Source organism: Entelurus aequoreus, linkage group LG19 (genome assembly GCF_033978785.1).
Source record: "Entelurus aequoreus isolate RoL-2023_Sb linkage group LG19, RoL_Eaeq_v1.1, whole genome shotgun sequence".
Taxonomy (NCBI): Eukaryota; Metazoa; Chordata; class Actinopteri; order Syngnathiformes; family Syngnathidae; genus Entelurus; species Entelurus aequoreus.
The window spans coordinates 50,049,857-50,076,398 of NC_084749.1; the positions used below are offsets into that span (position 1 = coordinate 50,049,857).

General features: G+C 36.4%; 1 protein-coding gene across 2 annotated transcripts in view; it reads left to right on the forward strand.

Annotated features, from left to right (window-relative positions):
* Positions 1-26,542, forward strand: part of ttll7 (tubulin tyrosine ligase-like family, member 7) — a 181,146-nt gene that overhangs the window by 33,062 nt on the left and 121,542 nt on the right. For both annotated transcript variants that reach the window (XM_062028630.1, XM_062028631.1), the window contains exons 5-8: positions 3,081-3,148; positions 9,749-9,907; positions 20,573-20,789; positions 25,069-25,233. In XM_062028630.1, coding sequence (XP_061884614.1) covers positions 3,081-3,148; positions 9,749-9,907; positions 20,573-20,789; positions 25,069-25,233 — 609 coding nt within the window. The remainder of the gene's footprint in view (positions 1-3,080; positions 3,149-9,748; positions 9,908-20,572; positions 20,790-25,068; positions 25,234-26,542) is intronic.

The window sequence follows — 26,542 nt, forward strand, 5'->3', positions numbered from 1 at the left end:
ACATATTGTTATGAAGGTGTCTGTTACTACATTATATATATACTTGCAGTGTGTATATTGTACATATTACATATTGTTATGAAGGTGTCTGTTACTACATTATATATATACTTGCAGTGTGTATATTGTACATATTACATATTGTTATGAAGGTGTCTGTTACTACATTATATATATATACTTGCAGTGTGTATATTCTACATATTGTTATGGAGGTGTCTGTTACTACATGATATATATACTTGCAGTGTGTATATTGTACATATTACATATTGTTATGAAGGTGTCTGTTACTACATTATATATATACTTGCAGTGTGTATATTGTACATATTACATATTGTTATGAAGGTGTCTGTTACTACATTATATATATTTACTTGCAGTGTGTATATTCTACATATTGTTATGAAGGTGTCTGTTACTACATGATATACATACTTGCAGTGTATATATTGTACATATTACATATTGTTATGAAAGTGTCTGTTACTACATTATATATATACTTACAGTGTGTATATTCTACATATTGTTATGAAGGTGTCTGTTACTACATTATATATATACTTGCAGTGTGTATATTGTACATATTACATATTGTTATGAAGGTGTCTGTTACTACATTATATATATACTTGCAGTGTGTATATTGTACATATTACATATTGTTATGAAGGTGTCTGTTACTACATTATATATACTTGCAGTGTGTATATTGTACATATTATATATTGTTATGAAGGTGTCTGTTACTACATTATATATATATACTTGCAGTGTGTATATTGTACATATTACATATTGTTATGAAGGTGTCTGTTACTACATTATATATATACTTGCAGTGTGTATATTGTACATATTACATATTGTTATGAAGGTGTCTGTTACTACATTATATATATACTTGCAGTGTGTATATTGTACATATTACATATTGTTATGAAGGTGTCTGTTACTACATTATATATATATACTTGCAGTGTGTATATTCTACATATTGTTATGAAGGTGTCTGTTACTACATGATATATATGCTTGCAGTGTGTATATTGTACATATTACATATTGTTATGAAGGTGTCTGTTACTACATTATATATATACTTGCAGTGTGTATATTGTACATATTACATATTGTTATGAAGGTGTCTGTTACTACATTATATATATTTACTTGCAGTGTGTATATTCTACATATTGTTATGAAGGTGTCTGTTACTACATGATATATATACTTGCAGTGTATATATTGTACATATTACATATTGTTATGAAGGTGTCTGTTACTACATTATATATATACTTGCAGTGTGTATATTGTACATATTACATATTGTTATGAAGGTGTCTGTTACTACATTATATATATACTTGCAGTGTGTATATTCTACATATTGTTATGAAGGTGTCTGTTACTACATTATATATATACTTGCAGTGTGTATATTGTACATATTACATATTGTTATGAAGGTGTCTGTTACTACATTATATATATACTTGCAGTGTGTATATTGTACATATTACATATTGTTATGAAGGTGTCTGTTACTACATTATATATATACTTGCAGTGTGTATATTGTACATGTTGTTATGAAGGTGTCTGTTACTACATTATATATATACTTGCAGTGTGTATATTGTACATATTACATATTGTTATGAAGGTGTCTGTTACTCCATTATATATATACTTGCAGTGTGTATATAAAATGTTGATGGAGGGAGTGCAGTTCCCCTTTAAGCAGCATCAATTGAAAAATAGAGCAAAACGATATGTAAGAAAAAATATGTTAATACTGTAATTAATAATAATATTTGTTTTAAATGTACGTATACATTTGTTCTATCCTGGAGCATTCAAAGATCTTTCACTGGAACTAAGGGGCCAAGCCCAACTCCTGGAGCGGGCCCCTTCCTCTTCCAACATGAAAGCAAGGCGCATGAAGACATGAATGACAGAGTCTGGTGTGGATGAACTTGACTGGCCTGCACAGAGTCCTGACCTGAACCCGATAGAACACCTTTGGGATGAATTAGAACGGAGACTGAGAGCCAGGCCTTCTCCACCAACATCAGTGTGTGACCTCACCAATGCACTTTTGGAAGAATGGTCTATAAACACACTCTGCAACCTTGTGGACAGCCTTCCCAGAAGAGTTGAAGCTGTAATAGCTGCAAAAGGTCATATAGAACCCTATGGGTTAGGAATGGGATGGCACTTCAACTTCATATGTGAGTCAAGGCAGGTCTATATAGTGTATCTTGGCAGTCTGTAGCGTCCCCAGAAACGCTGCACCCTGATTTTTGCCTGCAGGCGTGACACAAAACAGAGACTTGCTTGGCTCGACCCCAAAGTTTGTACCTGGGAAAGTTTGCAAATGGAGGTACTTGAGTCTGTGTCCCACTTCCTGTGGAGGGAGACTCGTATTGGAGCAGCCGAGGTGTGAGGGTGTGTTGCTGGGGTATGGCCGCCCCGCACGTAGCTTCATGTGCTTGTGAATCGTCATTATTGTCTTCCAGCACGTTATTTCTCCCAAGAAAAGTCAATTGCTTTTGATTTCCTCCCGCAAAACCACGTCGCCTTGCAGCATCGGCGTAATTGCGCAATTTCTCCCGGCTGCCTAATCACGCGCGTCTCGTGGGGATAATAGTGGCATATCTTTTTGAACTCGCCACCCCCCCTCCTTACATCGCCGTATAGGAGTTTGCAGTCAACTTTTACTTTAATTAACACCCCTGTTCAGGCTCATTTGCTCAAAGAACACAAAAACCCCCCTAAAGATCCCCCCCCCTCTTTTGGTGCATTTAAAGCAGTTGATTGGTCGGTCTTATGATGCACAACCAATTACCTCCGCCCCTCCGAGCCCAGATTGATCTTGTCTTTTGTTCCCTTCCCCGACCTGTGCAAGTGTGAGGAACACAGCCAGCTAAATAAGGTCCCGCCGTCACCTTTTTCTTTTAAGTGCCTAATTGGGCATAAATGTCAGAGGATGGTAAGCGCACTTCAGGTCTGGGCGTGTAATGTGCTCGTTGTGGTGCTCTTAACGACGTCTGTCCGTCCCCCTGCAGAGAATCAACCATTTCCCCGGGATGGGCGAGATCTGCCGCAAAGACTGCTTGGCCAGGAACATGTCCAAGTAAGTTTCTCCCAGCGTCCGACCTCACTTGCAGTCACCGTCACACCTTTACATACACGTGGAAAGAACATCATGTTTCCACTCATTTCTACAACTCTTATTTGTTTGTGATGTAGTGATTGGAGCACATACTTGTTGCTCACAAAAAACATTCATGAAGTTTGCTTCTTTTATGAATTTATTATGGCTCTACTGAAAATGTGCTGGGTCAAAAGTATACATACAGCAATTTTCCCTCTTAATTGTTGATGTGTGTGAGCAAAGGCCAAAAGTCCCTGAGCATTGAGTGGAGGCCATGTGAGCAACATCACACGTGCACACTGTGGCTACACCAGCAGCACACCTGGCCCACACCTGACTAAATAACAAGTAGGGATGATGTTTGATAAGAAATGATCGAGTTCGAGCCTATTATCGAATCCTCTTATCAAACCGATTCCTTATGGATTCTCTTATGGAGTCCAGATAGGTTGTTGTATATGGAAAAAAACACACAATATTTGGTTTAACAAAAGCTCACTTTTATTATATAATAAATAAATAAAATCTAATAAATAAATACATATTGACTGTTAAAAAAAATAAAATAAAAAAATAAATATTGACTGTTGTTACCCAAAGTATATTAAGTGGGATTTTTCAGAAAAATAAATATATACAATAACACAAAAACAAGCTGTCTCTGTGATCACTATAGGTGTATAAATAATAATATAGTGTTAAATAAAATCAGTCCCTTGGGCACAAAACTTAAAATAATACAGCTCTCCAAAAAGTGCACTTCTGCTGCTATTGGAACATAACTGTTTGTTATGATGCTTTGACATTTTTGCACTTTATTTCTTTATTGAAAGAAAATTCTATGAAGAGAAAAGTTGTTTGCAAATGTGGTTACAATGCTAAAAAATGAAAGGTTAAAGCTAAAAAATGAAATACACTTTATTGAGTTAACATTATTTCTTTATAGGGGAAAAGATGCGATGTTATGAGCTAGGAATATAACAACTACACTACCCAGCATGCAACGGGAGTGACGAGCATGAAAAGTGTTGTTGCATGTCGCCACACGGCAGCTAAGAATGAGGTTATGAGCACGCTGTGAAAGTAAACGTCAAGAACTCAGCCAACCGCCTCGTCTGCATTATTTATAATTAGACAGACAACACATCTACAGTGTGATTTTGTAACGTTTACAAGGAAAGAAAAAGAAAAGTTAAAAAACGGAGATGTGTTGTATATATATATATGTATGTGCTGCGGTGTCATATATGTTGTATATATATGTATGTGCTGCAGTGTTGTATATATATGTATGTGCTGCAGTGTCATATATGTTGTATATATATGTATGTGCTGCAGTGTCATATATGTTGTATATATATGTATGTGCTGCGGTGTCATATATGTTGTATATATATGTATGTGCTGCGGTGTCATATATGTTGTATATATATGTATGTGCTGCGGTGTTGTATACATATGTATGTGCTGCGGTGTCATATATGTTGTATATATATGTATGTGCTGCGGTGTCATATATGTTGTATATATATGTATGTGCTGCGGTGTCATATATGTTGTATATATATGTATGTGCTGCGGTGTTGTATATATATGTATGTGCTGCGGTGTTGTATATATATGTATGTGCTGCGGTGTCATATATGTTGTATATATATGTATGTGCTGCGGTGTCATATATGTTGTATATATATGTATGTGCTGCGGTGTCATATATGTTGTATATATATGTATGTGCTGCGGTGTCATATATGTTGTATATATATGTATGTGCTGCGGTGTCGTATATGTTGTATATATATATGTATGTGCTGCGGTGTTGTATATATATGTATGTGCTGCGGTGTCATATATGTTGTATATATATGTATGTGCTGCGGTGTCATATATGTTGTATATATATGTATGTGCTGCAGTGTCATATATGTTGTATATATATGTATGTGCTGCGGTGTCATATATGTTGTATATATATGTATGTGCTGCGGTGTTGTATATATATGTATGTGCTGCGGTGTCATATATGTTGTATATATATGTATGTGTATGTGCTGCGGTGTTGTATATATATGTATGTGCTGCGGTGTCATATATGTTGTATATATATGTATGTGCTGCGGTGTCATATATGTTGTATATATATGTATGTGTATGTGCTGCGGTGTTGTATATATATGTATGTGCTGCGGTGTCATATATGTTGTATATATATGTATGTGTATGTGCTGCGGTGTTGTATATATATGTATGTGCTGCAGTGTTGTATATATATGTATGTGCTGCGGTGTCATATATGTTGTATATATATGTATGTGTATGTGCTGCGGTGTTGTATATATATGTATGTGCTGCAGTGTTGTATATATATGTGTGTGCTGCGGTGTCATATATGTTGTATATATATGTATGTGCTGCAGTGTTGTATATATATATGTATGTGCTGCAGTGTTGTATATATATGTATGTGCTGCAGTGTTGTATATATATGTATGTGCTGCAGTGTTGTATATGTTGTATATATATGTATGTGCTGCGGTTGCTTTAAGAAGGTTGTGACAGCTGCCGTAAAGGAGGTGCGTTGCTAGCCTGGTTGCTATGTTTCCGGTTGGTGGTAAAAGTGTTGGTCATGTGTTTGTAGTCTGCTCAAATCTCTCAGTAAAGTTATTGGATGGATTATAGCTTTTGTTTTGAACTTTATTACACCTTGGAGCGCTTTTTCCCGTCCATTGTTTTTCCCGCTTTCCCTATCTGCGCCTAATGTCCTTGGACACTGTTTTTCATTCAGCACTAAGATTTGTTACTGGCTGTCGTAGTCTCACCCACCATTGTCAACTGTATATGAAGTCCGACTTCTCTTCATTGAGTGCACGCAGATACACACATTGGCTGACTATCATTTATAAGGCTCTTTTAGGTTGAATACCTCCATACTTGTGTACTCTGTTACAAAGAAAAAGCAGCTCTTACGCGTTACGCTCTAACAATTTGTATGTTTTAACTGTTCCTCATGTATGGACTGAATTCTGCAAAAGAGCTTTTGGCCTTGCTGCCCCTATGGCATGGAATGCATTGCAGACCAAACTGAAACTTACAGAACTACTTCCATTTGGAGACTTCCGTTCTGTCCTGAGGGACAAACAGCGAGAGATGTTTGCACAGTGCCTGTGTTTTTAAAGATGTAAATCTCTGTTGTTTTACACTTCTCTTATGTATTTTAAAATGTATGTCTTAATGTATTATTTTTGAAACTGCTCTGTGACATGTGCTGTTGACCTCTTGGCCAGGTCACCCTTGTGAAAGAGATCTTGATCTCAATGGGTTTTCTTATCTGGTTAAATAAAGGTTCTACTAATGACTGAGCTACGTGACGTCATTTCTTGTGACGTCACACGGAGCATTTCTGGTCGGGACGGGATTCGTTCTTAGGGATTCGAATAAAGAACCAACTCTTTTTCTTTACTATAGTGGTCTCGATAACGGGTACCGGTTCTCAAAAAGGGATTAGAGTCAGAGGACTCGGTTCTTTTCTTATCGAACAACCGGGAAAACCGGTTTCGAGTATCATCCCTAATAACAAGTTCAATCTCCTTCCATCCATCCATTTTCTACCGCTTGTCCCTTTCGGGGTCGCTGGAGCCTATCTCAGCTGAATTCGGGCAGAAGGCGCGGTACACCCTGGACAAGTCCCCACCTCATCGCAGGGCCAACACAGATAGACAGACAACATTCTCTTATTATTATAATCAAATGACAGCAGTTATTTCCATTTCTAATAGAAGTGTTTACAATGACAATAACAAATTAAAGCTGCAAGCAGCAATGGACAGGACCGACTTTGACGGCACATCAAATCCAAACCGGAGCAGTAATTAAAACTCTTTCGTCAACTTTTAATCAGAAGGGTTCAATCTCTCTCCTGTGCTAGTTTGAAGCCGACACGACAAACGCGCTCAGAGGAGATAATGTTTGAAAAAAGGTGACCGTTTTTTACAAAACTTTTGTTTTGAAGGGGGAAGTTGATTTTTTCTGGGGGTTGTCAATTTATGAAATGTAGGTCTAAGTGAGACCTACGTAGAGGTTTTTGTTTCATGTCTCTACGACATTCCTACTGGAAGTTACATGCATTTTTGTCTGTGTTTTATTCCTAGGGGGCGCTAGGGCGTAATTTTGAGTTTTGGGGTTTGCTTTTTTTATTAGATCGCAATTTTCACCAGTCCTGATGTGTGTGTCCAGTTTGGTGAGTTTTGAAGCATGTTAAGGGGGTCAAATTACAGCTCAAAGAGGCAAAAGTGACTGTTTTTACAAAACATTTGTTTTGAAGGGGGAATTGCCAACTTTCTGTTGATTTTAGCTGAAGGATGTCATTGTATGAAATCCAGGTCTAAGTGAGACCTACATAGAGGTTTTTGTTTCATGTCGCTACGCCATTCCTACTGGAAGTTACAGGCAGTTTTGTCTTGAGTTTTCTTCCTAGGAGCAGTTGTGTCTGTGTTTTCTTCCTAGGGGGCGCTAGAGCGCAATTTTGAGTTTTGGGGTTGGGTTTTTTTTATTAGATTGCAATATTTGCCAGTCCTGATGTGTGTGTCCAGTTTGGTGAGTTTTGAAGCATGTTAAGGGGGTCAAATTACAGCTCAAAGAGGAGGCGGTATAATAATAATAACAACTTTTGTTTTGAAGGGGGATTGCCAACTTCCTGTTGATTTTTGCTGAAAGAAGTCAATGTATGAAATCTAGGTCTAAGTCAGACCTACATAGAGGTTTTTGTTTCATGTCTCTACGACATTCCTACGGGAAGTTACAAGCCGTTTTGTCTGTGTTTTTTCCTAGCTAAATGTGTTGCTTTTCTGACATGGACTTGTTTCTTCAGCATTGTCCACACGTTTAAGTCAGGACTTTGGGAAGGCCATTCTAAAACCTTCATTCTAGCCTGAATTAGCCATTCCTTTACTACTTTTGAGGTCATTGTCCTATTGGAACACCCAACAAGACCCAACCTCCGGGCTGATGATTTTAGCTTGTCCTGAAGAATTTGGAGCTAATCCTCCTTTTTCATTGTCCCATTTAAAGCAGCAGTTCCATTGGCAGCAAAACAGGCCCAGAACATAATACTACCACCACCATGCTTGACGGTAGGCATGGTGTTCCTGGGATTAAAGGCCTCACCTTTTCTCCTCCAAACATATTGCTGGGTATTGTGGAATGAGGTGAAATCTAACGAGAAAAAGTTGCAATTTTGACACAAAAGCTGCCATGCAGGCTGTTTTTTTTTCTTTTGTCTTTCTTCATTTTTCTTTTTTTTGCCATTGCTCAAAAAAATTAAATAATGACAAACAAATCCATGTTATAATGAATTATTTTCAGGGCTCCAATTACTTCAAATATTTCACTTTAAAATGTTTTATGTGGTAAATATTGCATATGTTGTGTAGTAGCCATATAAAAACATCAAAGTTTTCTTTGACAAAAGCGCATAAAACAAACAAAAAAATAGTTCCAGCATAAAATGGACAGATATATCTGAAGTTGATCTCGTAACTTAAGTGTTGAAAGTCAAAGAAAAACCTAATAAAAATGTATCACTTTATGAGTGGGGAACCTTTTGGATCCCAAATATATTTAGTGATTTTTTTATTTATCTTTTCACTGTGATGACTCAAAAATATGAAAGAATTAAAATCAAAGGTGTCTTGCATTATTGATCTTTTAGGGCTCTCATTACTAAATACTGCATATTTCAGTTTTACTATAAAAAAACTAAGTTGTTTTTGACAGAAAAGCCATAAAACATTTTTTTTTTATTTGTATTACTTTATATCAACTTGAAGTTGATATAGAGATGTAATGTAAGCGTTAAATAATAAAAAAAATAATAATAATCCGACTTATTTTTAACATTTTAATGACTGAGACCCTTTATGGTCCCCGGCACCCCTAAAGGTAAAATAAATAAAAAATGCATATATTTTGTTATGGTTTGAAAATGAAAAATATCAAAATGGCCCCCACATGCTTTAATTTTTCCGTGTGCGGCCCTCAATGGAAAAAGTTTGGACACCCCTGGTCTAGAGCATGCACATATGTAGCTATTGTGGAACAGATGCATCAAATTTCATTTAGAGCTTGTTATATAATTGTTGCAATTATAAAAGAGGGGGAAAAAGCATTTTTTAAGAGTTTTATCTTGTTTCATATTTTTTATATTTGTAATTAATGACTTCATAAGAATATAACTAATGTGTGATTATTATTAATCACACAATTTGCAATCAACCCTGCAAATGAACCCTTAGTTGTTCAGACAACGTGAGCACAAATACAGAAATTCTGCTCCCATCAAAGCCCAAAGTTGCAATATTACATTTCTCTAAAAACATACATGAACATTTCTTTTTTTTAACTTTTCAATTTCTGCATCAAATGCCTCCTACAACAACATCTGAAAGGCCCATTTTTTTTTTTTTTTTTAGTTTTTTTTTTATATTTGGGTCTTACAGGGTTAAGGGGTGTGTGCATACTCCTCTGCATTTGACTGTGGAGTTTCAAGCGTGCTAAAGTGCAACTCTTGCTTGGTGTGTCCAGGATGATCAAGTGCCAGCCTCAGGAGTACAGCTTCATACCCAAAACTTGGATATTCCCCGCCGAGTACACGCAGTTCCAAAACTACGTCACGGAGCTGCGGCGCAAACGCAAGCAGAAGACCTTTATTGTCAAGCCAGCCAACGGAGCCATGGGTCACGGGTAGGTCTCACACACGCACACACACACACACACACACACACACGCACGCACACACACACACACACACACACACACTGATTGTTGAAAGCAAATAAAGGAGAAGAAAAGAAGACCCTGTTTTGGTCGGGGCTCAGATTGATTATGTGGGCGGAGCGGCTGTGCTCAATCTCATCGTCGGCCTCTTTGTCCTCCCCGGTCACAATCATCATAAATCAGTGCTTATCAGGGCCAGGTGACAGACAGGCTGTCTCACACACCACGCACCTCCCTGCTAGTTGCTGCCCCACCGCCCCTGAAGGTATGCGCACATGAATATTGGATTCCTTCATGCACCCACAGGGCAGACGGGAAATGGAGCAAGATGGTAGCAGGAAAAAAAAAGAAAAGCGAAGTGAATGCGTCTAATAGGGGTGTCAAAAAAATTGGATTTTCCATTAAATCAAGATTCTTATTTTTAATGATTCTTAATAGATTATACAAAAAATATTATGATATAATGTTCCCTACTTCTTTCCAGGCTGGGTCGTAGGCTGTGTTGGACCCTTATTGAGTAACAAAGTCCACACAACTTTGTCATTGGCCAGAAAAGAAACGCACGATGAAACATTGAAGTGTGGCCAGTCGGTGCTCTGCCATCCATTCATAAATATTTGTACAGCGCTCTTCTACCTTCAAGGGGTCAGGAACTGCTGTCGCTCTTCAACACCAACATGCAGATATGGAGACAAGATAACAGGATAACAGGAGACAAGATAACAAGAGACAGGGAGCAGGATAACAGGAGACAAGATAACAGGAGACAGGGAGCAGGATAACAGGAGACAAGATAACAGGAGACAGGGAACAGGAGACAGGGAGACAGGATAACAGGAGACAGGGAACAGGATAACAGGAGACAAGATATCAGGAGACAGGGAACAGGATAACAGGAGACAAGATAACAGGGAGACAGGCAACAGGGAGACAGGAAACAGGAATACAGGGAACAGGAGACAGGATAACAGGAGACAGGATAACAGGAGACAGAATAACAGGAGACAGGATAACAGGAGACAGGACACAGGATAACAGGAGACAGGATAACAGGAGACAGGACACAGGATAACAGGAGACAGGATAACAGGAGACAGGATAACAGAAGACAGGATAACAGGAGACAGGGAACAGGAGACAGGGAGACAGGATAACAGGGAACAGGAGACAGGATAACAGGAGACAGGATAACAGGAGACAGGGAACAGGATAACAGGAGACAAGATATCAGGAGACAGGGAACAGGATAACAGGAGACAAGATAACAGGAGACAGGGAGACAGGCAACAGGGAGACAGGAAACAGGAATACAGGGAACAGGAGACAGGATAACAGGAGACAGGATAACAGGAGACAGAATAACAGGAGACAGGATAACAGGAGACAGGACACAGGATAACAGGAGACAGGATAACAGGAGACAGGACACAGGATAACAGGAGACAGGATAACAGGAGACAGGATAACAGAAGACAGGATAACAGGAGACAGGGAACAGGAGACAGGGAGACAGGATAACAGGGAACAGGAGACAGGATAACAGGAGACAGGATAACAGGAGACAGGGAACAGGATAACAGGAGACAAGATATCAGGAGACAGGGAACAGGATAACAGGAGACAAGATAACAGGAGACAGGGAGACAGGCAACAGGGAGACAGGAAACAGGAATACAGGGAACAGGAGACAGGATAACAGGAGACAGAATAACAGTAGACAGGGCACAGGATAACAGGAGACAGGATAACAGGAGACAGGACACAGGATAACAGGAGACAGAATAACAGGAGACGGGATAACAGAAGACAGGATAACAGGAGACATGATAACAGGAAACAGGAGACAGGATAACAGGAGACAGGCAACAGGATAACAGGAAACAGGAGACAGGATAACAGGACACAGGATAACAGGAGACAGGCAACAGGATAACAGGAAACATGAGACAGGATAAGAGGAGACAGGCAACAGGATAACAGGAAACAGGAGACAGGATAACAGGACACAGGATAACAGGAGACAGGCAACAGGATAACAGGAAACATGAGACAGGATAAGAGGAGACAGGCAACAGGATAACAGGAAACAGGAGACAGGATAACAGGACACAGGATAACAGGAGACAGGCAACATGATAACAGGAAACATGAGACAGGATAAGAGGAGACAGGCAACAGGATAACAGGAAACAGGAGACAGGATAACAGGAGACAGGAGACAGGATAACAGGAGACAGGATAACACAGAACTTTCCTCCAGAAGGTCTTATCTTTGTCCATGTGATGTCAGATGGAACTAAAATGGAGCTGTTTGGCCACAATACCCAGCAATATGTTTGGAGGACAAAAGGTGAGGCCTTTAATCCCAGGAACACCATTCCTACCGTCAAGCATGGTGGTAGTAATATTATGCTCTGGGCCTGTTTTGCTGCCAATGGAACTGCTGCTTTAAATGGGACAATGAAAAAGGAGGATTAGCTACAAATTGTTCAGGACAAGCTAAAACCATCAGCCTGGAGGTTGGGTCTTGTTGGGTGTTCCAACGGGACAATGACCCCAAACACACCTCAAAAGTGGTAAAGGAATGGCTAAATCAGGCTAGAATGAAGGTTTTAGAATGGCCTTCCCAAAGTCCTGACTTAAAGGTGTGGACAATGCTGAAGAAACAAGTCCATGTCAGAAAAGCAACACATTTAGCTGAACTGCAGCAATTTAGTGGTCAAGTGGTCAAGCAGAAGCTTGTGGATGGCTACCAAAAGCGCCTTATTGCAGGTCAACTTGCCAAGGAAGCAAATATTAACATTGCTGTATGTATACTTTTCACCCTCACATTTACAGTAGAGCCATAATAAATTCATCAAAGAAGCAAACTTCATGAATGTTTTTTGTGAGTATGTGCTCCAATCACTACATCACAAACAAATAAGAAATGCTTGTAAAGTCAAGACAGCCATGACAGGATGTTCTTTACACGTGTATGTACACTTTTGACCGCCACTGTATGTTTGTTCAATTAAAAACAAAAAAAGAGGGAGAGGTACCGGAAGTGACCAGGCTCCGAAACCCCTCCCACAATCCCTCCACCAGGCCCGGGTTCTGTACCCGCTAAGTCCGTGGGTCCACTCTTGAAGAAGGCAGACGTGCAGCTGAGACATTCCTCACCATGACCACAAGATGGTGCTGCTGTGATGCTGTCAACCTCTTACTCTCTTTGAATTTGTCCTTCCTGCTGTAATGTGAGCATTAGTTCCCGCTCCACGCACTAAGCTCTTATTTATTAAAGAATAAAAAGGCTGAATTACTGCACTACATTGAGAATATGAAGGATGATGAGCTTAGCTCAACCTCTCGGCAGCACGCAGCTCACCAGATTACATTTTTTCCCAGGCCGTGTTATGCCGCGGCAGGAAATTAAGTTATGCCTTCCCCCGTAATTTATTTAGCGGCGGGCCCACTAAATGAAGTTATTGTCGGCGTGTGAAGGCAGGCTTGTTAGGAAGGCGACAAAACCCAGGTCAAATTCCCCCGTGGTGTGCAGTGGAATGGTCAGGGGAGAGTGGGCCGTGATCATGTGATCAATCACCTCATCTTCTCCTCCTCCGCTAACGAGCCGTTAACCCCGTCCTCATCAATCAAGCTGCCATCTCGTTATTGGTCGGGCCGCTATCAACTTGTCCCTCTCAGCGCCGCTAACGAGGCGTGATTGATCAGCGTGGAGCGGAAACTCACTTCTTACTTCCCACACTTGATTTGTATCCATTACTGCGGATGATCAACACGCTGCGCTCCTGTTTCCACTACCGCTCACGGACCAGCTCTTTGCTTCCATGCTGACCACAGGGTTGTCCCCGTACAACCTACTCAGTGGTTAGAGCAGGCCTGGGCAATTATTTTGACTCGGGGGCCACATTTAGAGAAAAAAATGTGTCTGGGGGCCGGTATATCTATTTTTAGGAACACTAATACAAAACCTCACAATAATGTCTGATTGAATGCTAAAAACGTTATGACAGACCGCCTTAAAAAACCTAATGTAATTTTACATTTTTCAATGAAGGATAAAACACTGAATATTGACAACATATGAATGCCACACCCCCTTTCCATCCACATATTTTACAATCAAATGTAACACAACGAAAATGCAACAAACAGTGAAATATGAATTTAAAGGGTACAAAATAAACCCACCTACAATCTGATATATCTGATATATCACTAAGCTTTAGAACTTTGTTGTGAAAATCTCCTTCCGCGTCTGTGGAAACGCTTCCCGCCCACACTGCTTGGTGCCTCGTCTGAGCTGCTGTGACTTACATTACCATAGTAACTCATTAGATGACCATAGTAACTAATTAGATGACCATAGTAACTAATTAGATGACCATAGTAACTAGTATATCATGCAAAAGCGCAGATTCCAACCATTGAAAAACTTTATATTAGCAGTGTTTCCCACACATTCATTTATTTGTGGCGGCCCGCCACGAAAGAATTACAAATAAAATTAATATTAAAAAAAATAAATACAAAATAATTAATAATAATAATTAATAATTAATAAAATATATATATCTTTTTTTTGTCCTGTCCAGCTTCTCAGGCAAATCATATAGTTGATGTAGATGCCCATATAGGCTGTTCACATTTACTTTACAAAAGAGAAGTGTAGGATACTTCTCTTGTTGCCTTATTTGTATTTGACCACTACTGTTTTCTGTTTATTTGTTACTGACTGTGGCAGGACACCTCTGCCCCTGTTTCACTTTATGTTGCTGGTAAATAATATGGTTGTAGTAGTAGGCTAAAGTTAAATTATTTAGTATGCACTAATTAAAGGGGCAGAGCTTTAAGAGACATTTTAGCTTTTATATTTTATAAGATATATTTTTTGTAAGAACCACAATTAATAAATATATTTCAGTGAATAACTCAAATCTGTATATAAATATGTACATAAAGTGTTGTAATTATATTGTAAAATGGATGGATGGATGGACGTTTAAAACAAAACTGTTATTATTAATTAGTAAGTATACATTTTTTGAGCCTTTTTAGAGAAAATCATATCATTGTAGTAAATTACGCAAATTACTCGATGATGTCATGGTGACCACGCCCATAGCCACGCCCCCACCGCCACAGGTATCTTGGCAGTTTATGGGAAACACTGATTAGGGTTGTACGGTATACCGGTATTAGTATAGTACCCTGATACTAATGAATCATATCTGGTACTCTGAAAAGTGCCGGCCCAAACGCCATGGGTGGATCTACACCTCACATCCACTGTAATGATACCAAGTACAGTAGCGTATCTAGTCGATACGACTATAATTACGTCAATATTTTTTGGCATCACAACATCTTCTTTTGTTTTTCATAAAGGAGGTGCGTTGCTAGCCTGGTTGCTATGTTTCCGGTTGGTGGTAAAAGTGTTGGTCATGTGTTTGTACCCTGCTAAAATCTCTCAGTAAAGTTATTCGTTGGATTATAGCTTTTGTTTCGAACTTTATTACACCTTGGAGCGCTTTTTCCCATCCATTGTTTTCCTGCTTTCGCTATCTGCGCCTAATGGCTGAGCTACATGACGTCATTTCTTGTGATGTCCCACGGAGCATTTCTGGTCGGGACGGGATTCCACTCTTTTTCTTTACTATAGTGGTCTCGATAACGGGTGCCGGTTCTCAAAAAGGTATTCGAGTCCGAGGACTCGGTTCTTTTCTTATTAAACAACCGGGAAAACCGGTTTCGAGTATCATCCCTAGAGACTATTATTTAAGCCTGTTTTGCCAGTTAGTCGTTCTGGCGACATTGTTCTTTTCATGCTCTGTTCTGACTTGTTTCATGCCATAGTTCATGCTGATAGTTTCATGCTTGTTTCATGCGATATCATAGTTCATGCTGATAGTTTCATGCGATACCATAGTTCACGCTGCTCGTTTTCATATCCAATTCCAAGTTTATGCTAGTTGTTGGATTCATGCCGTGTCCACGTAAGTGTTAGTTGTTTCATGCCACAGTAAATCTTGTTTGTTCCATGCCACAGTCCATGTTAAGTGTTTAGCTTCTATGTTTCCTGCGCTAAGTTTTTTTGTTCGTTAGCTTCTCGTGTGAACGGCACGCTTTTCTTTTGTTTGGTTCCGGTCTTTGTGATGTGCAGGATTCATTGAGAAAAGAAATATGTTCCTACCTGCAAGTCTTATCCGGAATAATCCGTTTGCATCCCGGGAGAACAAACCTCGCAGTAAGCTGCGACCCCCCCCCCCCCCCCCGTTATGACACCTGCAAAATAAGGAGCAGGAGAAAACTCATGTATTTTCCAGACTATAAAGCGTTTAAGTTAACCGTGTTACTTTTGTTGACAACTTTGACGCGGGTAAACTGCCAGTGTAGCTTGTTGTCCATGTAGCAATCATGCTATCAACACCGTCCTCGGGTAAGTGTTTGGCTCTAAGATACTATTTTAGATGACGATTAGAAAGTTTGTCAACAAGTTACCTCAGTTTTTATTTAAAGTTCTGTTTTGTGCGAAATTGTGGCGTTTAAAACATGGCTAGCTAGAGAGGAGCATGTTGGGCAGCGCACACACACAGAGTACTTACAAGCAGACACAGTGTGTAGACAGAAAAGGGAGAACGGACGCATTTTGGCCTAAAAACTAAAGATAAAGGTGAAGTAGGGGCGGCATGGCGAAGTTGGTAGAGTGGCCGGGCCAGCAATCGGAGGGTTGCTGGTTACCGGGGTTCAATCCCCACCTTCTACCATCCTAGTCACGTCCGTTGTGTCCTTGGGCAAGACACTTCACCCTTGCTCCTGATGGCTGCTGGTTAGCGCCTTGCATGGCAGCTCCCGCCATCAGTGTGTGAATGTGTGTGTGAATGTGTGTGTGAATGGGTGAATGTGGAAATAGTGTCAAAGCACTTTGAGTACCTTGAAGGTAGAAAAGCGCTATACAAGTACAACCCATTTATTTATTTATAAGTTATAACACTGAAAGAGGTGCTTTAAAACATGGCTAGCTAGCTAGCAGCTAGCATCCATCCGCAGTGTTTTAGCTACTTCTAAATCACTAATCCTTGTCTCCATGGCGATCACAGACTAACAATCTTCATTCGTATATGATAATGCAATATTTTCTATCTATACTAATACAAATACATTTAAAAAAATATGTTTTTAGGTCGTCTCCATGCAACCAGAAGGAGCTTTTTTTAACTGTAACCTGTTTTGAAAAAGTGCTAATTATTACAGCAAATAATGTACCGCGTGAATCGTGTTGAATGGAATCGCCGCCCTGGAAATGGGATGGAAAGGTTAGGTGCTGCAAGACTCACACCGCTGATAAAATATCAAGGATACAGTCTTCAAAAATGGTCTCTTATTTGTTTGACAGCAACATAGTACATTAATAGATATTACTGTAAATGTACAAGAATTAGCCATAAGGCTATTTTAGGTCCGTTGTCCCTGGATTGATGGTCAACCTAAAGGACAACAACAGTAGCCAATAACATAGTTGTATACAACATCCTCTCAGAAATCAGCATTTAGATACAAACAAGAAGTCCAGTTATGGAGAAAATCCAAGTCTACATGCTAGCAATCAAGTCTGACTTGCTACAAACATCACTTTACATTTATTTGGAACAACCCAACATTATTGCTTTGATTGGGATATTAAACGTAAACATTATTGTTTTATTTGGGATATTAAACGTAAACATTATTGTTTTAATTAGGATATTAAACGTAAATAGTATTGTTTTAATTGAGATTTTAAATGTAAACATTATTGTTTTAATTAGGATATTAAATGTAAACATTATTGTTTTAATTAGGGTATTAAGCCTAAACATTATTGTTTTAATTGACATATTAAACGTAAACATTATTGTTTTAATTGGAATATTAAAAGTAAACATTGTTGTTTTAATTGAGGTATTAAACGTAAACATTGTTTTAATTGAGATATTAAACGTAAACATTGGTTTAATTGAGAATATAAATGTAAACATTGTTTTAATTGAAATATTAAACGTAAACATTGGTTTAATTGAGATATTAAACATAAACATTATTGCTTTAATTGAGATATTAAACGTAAACATTGTTTTTTTAATTATTAAACGTAAACACTGTTTTAATTGAGATATTAAACGTAAACTTTATTGCTTTAATTGAGATATTAAACGTAAACATTGTTTTAATTGAGATATTAAACGTAAACATTATTGGTTTTTTTAGATATTAAATGTAAACGTTGTTTTAATTGGGATATTAAACATAAACATTATTGTTTTATTTGTGATATTAAATGTAAACACTATTGGTTTAATTGAGATATTAAACGTAAACATTATTGTTTTAATTAGGATATTAAACGTAAACATTATTGTTTTGATAGAGGTATTAAACGTAAACATTATTGTTTTAATTAGGGTATTAAATGTAAACATTTTGTTTTAATTGACATGTTAAACATAAACATTTTTGTTTTAATTGGAATATTAAAAGTAAACATTGTTGTTTTAATTGAGATATTAAACGTAAACATTATTGGGTTTTTTAGATATTAAATGTAAACATTGTTTTAATTGGGATATTAAACATAAACATTGTTGTTTTTATTGAGATATTAAATGTAAACATTATTGGTTTAATTGAGATAATAAACGTAAACATTACTGTTTAAATTGAGATATTAAACGTAAACATTATTGTTTTAATTAGGATATTAAACGTAAACATTATTGTTTTGATAGAGGTATTAAACGTAAACATTATTGTTTTAATTATGGTATTAAATGTAAAAATTTTGTTTTAATTGACATATTAAACATAAAAATCTTTGTTTTAATTGGAATATTAAAAGTAAACATTGTTGTTTTAATTGAGATATTAAACGTAAACATTGGTTAATTGAGATATTAAAAGTAAACATTAGTTTAATTGAGAATATAAACGTAAACATTGTTTTGATTGAGATATTAAACGTAAACATTGGTTTAATTGAGATATTAAACGTAAACATTGTTTTAATTGGGATATTAAACATAAACATTGGTTTAATTGGGATATTAAACGTAAACATTGTTTTAATTGAGATATTAAACGTAAACATTGTTTTAATTGAGATATTAAACATAAACATTGTTTTAATTGAGATATTAAACGTAAACATTGTTTTAATTGGAATATTCAACGTAAACATTATTTTAATTGAGATATTAAACGTAAACATTGGTTTAATTGGGATATTAAACATAAACATTGTTTTAATTGAGATATTAAACGTAAACATTGTTTTAATTGAGATATTAAACGTAAACATTGTTTTAATTGGGATATTATACATAAACATTGGTTTAATTGAGATATTAAACGTAAACATTGTTTTAATTGGGATATTAAACATAAACATAGTTTTAATTGGGATATTAAAGGTAAACATTATTGTTTTAATTGAGATATTAAATGTAAACGTTGTTTTAATTGGGATATTAAACGTAAACATTGGTTTAATTGAGATATTAAACGTAAACATTGTTTTAATTGGGATATTAAACATAAACATTGGTTTAATTGAGATATTAAACGTAAACATTGTTTTGATTGAGATATTAAACGTAAACATTGGTTTAATTGAGATATTAAACGTAAATATTGTTTTAATTGGGATATTAAACGTAAACATTGTTTTAATTGGGATATTAAAGGTAAACATTATTGTTTTAATTGAGATATTAAATGTAAACGTTGTTTTAATTGGGATATTAAACGTAAACATTGGTTTAATTGAGATATTAAACGTAAACATTGTTTTAATTGGGATATTAAACGTAAACATTGGTTTAATTGAGATATTAAACGTAAACATTATTTTAATTGGGATATTAAACATAAACTGGTTTAATTGAGATATTAAACGTAAACATTGTTTTGATTGAGATATTAAACGTAAACATTGGTTTAATTGAGATATTAAACGTAAATATTGTTTTAATTGGGATATTAAACGTAAACATTGTTTTAATTGAGATATTAAACGTAAACATTGTTTTAATTGGGATATTAAAGGTAAACATTGTTTTAATTGGGATGTTAAAAGTAAACATTGTTTTAATTGAGATATTAAACGTAAACATTGTTTTAATTGGGATATTAAAGGTAAACATTATTGTTTTAATTGAGATATTAAATGTAAACGTTGTTTTAATTGGGATATTAAAGGTAAACATTATTGTTTTAATTGAGATATTAAACATAAACATTGTTTTAATTGGGATGTTAAAAGTAAACATTGTTTTAATTGGGATATTAAAGGTAAACATTGTTTTAATTGAGATATTAAATGTAAATGTTGCCATAGTTCCAGTGAATTAGAGAAAGTGTTTAGCAAGTTGAAATGTCCTGATGAGAAATAGAAGTCCCATTCATCATCACGGACCCCGACTTGAACAACTTATTGGGGTGTTACCATTTAGTGGTCAATTGTACAGAATATGTACTTCACTGTGCAATCTACTAATAAAAGTCTCAACCAATCAATCAATGGTAGTTGATGATCTTCTTGTGGACATATTTCAAGACCTTCCATTTCCCCCCCGGAGGATTAATGTGTCTCTGCAGGATCTCTCTAGTCCGGAACTGTGAGAAGCTTCCGGCCCAGGACCACTTCATCGTGCAGGAGTACCTGGACAAGCCCTTCCTGATGGAGGGCTACAAGTTTGACCTGCGCATCTACGTCCTCCTCACTTCCTGCGACCCCCTGCGCATCTTCCTCTACGACGACGGCCTGGTGCGCATGGGCACCGAGAAGTACCACGCCCCCAGCGAGGACAACCTGGTGAGAATCCTGCTTTCACCCCCCCAGACCCCAGCCCGTGCCTTGGCTCTCAGTCATTCTAGTATGAGAAATAACTTTGTATTTTTTACTTTCATCTCATCTTTAGATTAACTTCAAAACTTTATAGGTTTAATTGAGATATTAAACGTAATTATTATTGGTTTAATTGAGATATTAAAAGTAAATATTATTGTTTTAATTCAGATATTAAAATAAACATTATTGGTTTAATTGAGGTTTTAAATGTAAACATTATTGGTTTAATTGAGATATTAAACATAAACATTATTGGTTTAATTGGAATATTAAACGTAAACATTGTTGTTTTAATTTAGGTATTAAACGTAAACATTATTGTTTTTATTGAGATAGTAAACATAAATATTATAGTTTTAATTGAGATATTAAATGTAAACATTATTGTTTTAATTGAGATAATAAACATAAACATTATTGTTTTGATTCAGATATTAAAAGTAAACATTATAGTTTTAATTCAGATATTAAAAGTAAACATTATTGGTTTAATTGAGATATTAAACCTAAACATTATTGGTTTAATTGAGATATTGAAAGTAAACATTATTGGTTTAATTGGAATATTAAACGTAAACATTGTTGTTTTAATTGAGATATAAAACATAAACATTATTGTTTTAATTGAGATATAAAACATAAACATTATTGTTTTAATTGAGATATTAAACATAAACATTGGTTTAATTGGGATATTAAACGTAAACATTATTGTTTTAATTGAGATATTAAACGTAAACAATATTGTTTTAATTAAGATGTTAAAAGTAAACATTATTGTTTTAATTCAGATATTAAAAGTAAACATTATTGTTTTAATTGAGATATCAAAAGTAAACATTATAGTTTTAATTGAGATATTAAAAGTAAAAATTATTGTTTTAATTCAGATATTAAAAGTAAACATTATTGTTTTAATTGAGATATTAAAAGTAAACAGTATAGTTTTAATTGAGATATTAAAAGTAAACATTATTGTTTTAATTGAGATATTAAAAGTAAACATTATTGTTTTGATTAAGATATTAAAAGTAAACATTATAGTTTTAATTGAGATATTAAAAGTAAACATTATTGGTTGGTTTAATTGAGATCTGAAGCTGATTTAGAGATTTAATATATTTTAATAATACACATTATCTTACTTTTACCACTTTATGAGTGGGGTCCTTTTGGATACCTAATAAAAAATTGTTTAAAGTGTTATTGCTCTAAAAATAATAATCATTCAAATGAATGTTGTTATGAATTATTGACATATTTAAGGCTCCACACACTTCACATCTAATATTACACTTTGAAAAATTATTTATGTGAAAATATTTCATATTTTGTGTGTTTTTCATATAAATTAAACAAGGTTTTCTTTGAAAAAAGCGTATAAAACAAAAATAAATCAAAAATAATAAAAACATATATTTACGGACATATCTGAAGCTGATTTAGAGATTTAATATATTTTAATAATACATATTATCTTAATTTTACCACTTTTATGAGTGGGGCACTTTTGGATACCTAATAAAAAATGTTTTTAAACTGTTATTGCTCTAAAAATAATAAATGAAAATCAATGTTGTTATTAATTATTGACATATTTAAGGCTCCAATTACTTCACATCTAATATTACACTTTGAAATATTTTTGGGTGATTTTTAGGTGAGAATATTTCATATTTTGTGTTTTCTTTGACAAAAAGGGTAAAAACATTTAAAAAATACAAATGTATAATTTACAGATAGATGTGAAGCTGATATTTTAATAATACATATTATCTTATTTTTGACATTTTTATGAGTGGGGCTCTTTTGGATACCTAATAACAATTTTTTTTAACTGTTATTGCTCTAAAAATAATAATAATTAAAATCAATGTTGTTATGAATTATTGACATATTTAAGGCTCCAATTGCTTCACATCTAATATTACATTTTTAAATACTTTTGGGTGATTTTTAGGTGAGAATATTTCATATTTTGTGTTTTTCATATAAATAAAACAAGGTTTTCTTTGACAAAAAGGGTATAAAACATAAAATAATAATAATAAAAAAACGTATAATTTACGAACAGATTTAAAGTTGATCTAGAGAATTAATATATTTTAATAATACATATTATCTAATTTTTAACACTTTTATAAGTGGGGCACTTTTGGATACCCAATAACTATTTTTTTAAACTGTTATTGCTCTAAAAATAATAATAATTAAAATCAATGTTGTTATGAATTATTGACATATTGAATACTCCAATTACTTCACATCTAATATTACACTTGGAAATATTTTTGGGTCATTTTTAGGTGAGAATTTTTCATATTTTGTGTTTTTCATATCAATTAAACAAGGTTTTCATATAAATTAAACAAGGTTTTCTTTGACAAAAAGGGTAAAAACATTTAAAAAATACAAAATAAAAATGTATAATTTACAGATAGATGTGAAGCTGATATTTTATATTATCTTATTTTTAACACTTTTATGAGTGGGGCTCTTTTGGATACCTAATAACCTTTTTTTTTAAACTGTTGTTGCTCTAAAAATGATAATAATAAAAATCAATGTTGTTATGAATTATTGACATATTTAAGGCTCCAATTGCTTCACATCTAATATTACACTTTTAAATATTTTTGGGTGATTTTTAGGTGAGAATATTTCATATTTTGTGTTTTTCATATAAATAAAACAAGGTTTTCTTTGACAAAAAGGGTATAATTCATAAAATAATAATAATAAAAACGTAAAATTTACGAATAGATTTAAAGTTGATCTAGAGATTTTATATATTTTAATAATACATATTATCTAATTTTTAACAGTTTTATGGGTGGGGCACTTTTGGATACCCAATAATATATTTTTTAAAACTGTTATTGCTCAAAAAATAATAATAATTAAAATCAATGTTGTTATGAATTATTGACATATTTCATTTCATTGAACATTTTAGGGGAAAACAATCGCCATCAAACTAAGTTTTCTTTGACAAAAGAACAATTTGAAGTGTATTTGAAGGTATAGATCTATAATAATTAATATTAATATACAGCAATATTAATATACAGCATGTGGCCACATTCCTGGGAGGATCTCGCGTGAGAGGAAGGAGGGTTAATCATTTTGCAATGCAGTCTGCTGAAAATGATGGAAAGCACCACTCCACATAGCCACCGGCGCTTTTTTTGAAGTTGGAATTGCCACTAAAGTCATTTAAAGATATTCTTCACTCTGCTGCCATCTGGTGGTTGAAGTGGATAGTGTATCCCCCAATTTGTCACGTTTCATGTGTCAGGTAAACCGCGACAAATGAATCCCCTTCCTATTGTACAACTTATTATGATCACTTTTGGGTCCCGCGGACCTTGAACCTTGAGGAGGTGACACTAGTGTTGTTTTGTGTGTTTGTGTTGTTGCTGACTGCCATGGTGTTGTTTTGTGTGTTTGTGTTGTTGCTGACTGCCATGGTGCTGTTTTGTGTGTTTGTGTTGTTGCTGACCGCCATGGTGTTGTTTTGTGTGTTTGTTTTGTTGCTGACTGCCATGGTGCTGTTTTGTGTGTTTGTGTTGTTGCTGACTGCCATGGTGTTGTTTTGTGTGTTTGTGTTGTTGCTGACTGCCATGGTGTTGTTTTGTGTGTTTGTGTTGTTGCTGACTGCCATGGTGTTGTTTTGTGTGTTTGTGTTGTTGCTGACTGCCATGGTGTTGTTTTGTGTGTTTGTGTTGTTGCTGACCGCCATGGTGTTGTTTTGTGTGTTTGTGTTGTTGCTGACTGCCATGGTGCTGTTTTGTGTGTTTGTGTTGTTGCTGACTGCCATGGTGCTGTTTTGTGTGTTTGTGTTGTTGCTGACTGCCATGGTGTTGTTTTGTGTGTTTGTGTTGTTGCTGACTGCCATGGTGTTGTTTTGTGTGTTTGTGTTGTTGCTGACTGCCATGGTGCTGTTTTGTGTGTTTGTGTTGTTGCTGACTGCCATGGTGTTGTTTTGTGTGTTTGTGTTGTTGATGACTGCCATGGTGTTGTTTTGTGTGTTTGTGTTGTTGATGACTGCCATGGTGTTGTTTTGTGTGTTTGTGTTGTTGATGACTGCCATGGTGTTGTTTTGTGTGTTTGTGTTGTTGCTGACTGCCATGGTGTTGTTTTGTGTGTTTGTGTTGTTGCTGACTGCCATGGTGTTGTTTTGTGTGTTTGTGTTGTTGCTGACCGCCATGGTGTTGTTTTGTGTGTTTGTGTTGTGCGACAGAGCCAGCTGTTCATGCACCTGACCAACTACTCGGTGAACAAACACAACCACAACTTTGAGCGAGACGTGACGGTGGACAAAGGCAGCAAGAGATCAGTCAGCTGGTTCACTGAGTTCCTGCACTCCTGTGACTACGACGTGTCCAAGTTCTGGGGGGACATCTCTGTACGTACTCACACACACACTCACAGCACATGCACCGCAAACACTACGACACACACAGCGGATGCACGGCAAATACCACAAATCTCACAGCGGATGCACCGCAGACACTACGACACTCCCAGCGGATGCGCCGCAAACACTATGACACGCACAGCAGATGCACCGCGAGCACCAGGACACTCGGTGCAGATGCACCGCAAACACTACGGCACTCACAGGGGACGCGCTGCAAACACCACGACACTCACAGCGGATGTGCCACAAACACCACAACACTCAACAGCATATGCAGCGTAAAAACACTACTACACTCACAGCAGATGCACCGCAAAAACACTACGACACACACATAGAATGCGCCGCAAACACTACAACACACCTAGCAGATGCGCCGCAAACACTACGACATGCACAACGCACCCGCCGCAAACACTACGACACACACAGCGGATGCGCCACAAACCCTACGACATGCACAACGCACCCGCCGCAAACACTACGACACACACAGCGGATGCGCCACAAACACTACGACATGCATAGTGTATCCGCCGCAAACACTACGACACTAACAGCGGATGCATTGCAAACACCTCGACACTCACAGTGGATGCACCGCAAACACCTCAACACTCAAAGCGGATGCACCGCAAACACCTTGACACTCACAGCAGATGCACCGCAAACACTATGACATGCAGAGTGGATGCATTGCAAACACTACACACATCTGGAGGCACGTACAGTATACACACAAACGTTTGATAAGATGTGTCCTGACAGTTTTGTTGAAGCTCCTTCAAGACTTGCTTATTCTTCCCACCTCCTCTAAATATCTGTCCTCCAAACATCTGCCCTCTAAACATCTGTCCTCTAAACATCTGCCCTCTAAACATCTGCCCTCTAAACATCTGTCCTCCAAACATCTGCCCTCTAAACATCTGTCCTCCAAACATCTGTCCTCTAAACATCTGTCCTCTAAACATCTGCCCTCTAAACATCTGCCCTCTAAACATCTGTCCTCCAAACATCTGCCCTCTAAACATCTGTCCTCCAAACATCTGCCCTCTAAACATCTGTCCTCCAAACATCTGTCCTCCAAACATCTGTCCTCTAAACATCTGTCCTCTAAACATCTGTCCTCTAAACATCTGTCCTCTAAACATCTGTCCTCTAAACATCTGTCCTCCAAACATCTGCCCTCTAAACATCTGTCCTCCAAACATCTGCCCTCTAAACATCTGTCCTCCAAACATCTGCCCTCTAAACATCTGTCCTCCAAACATCTGTCCTCCAAACATCTGTCCTC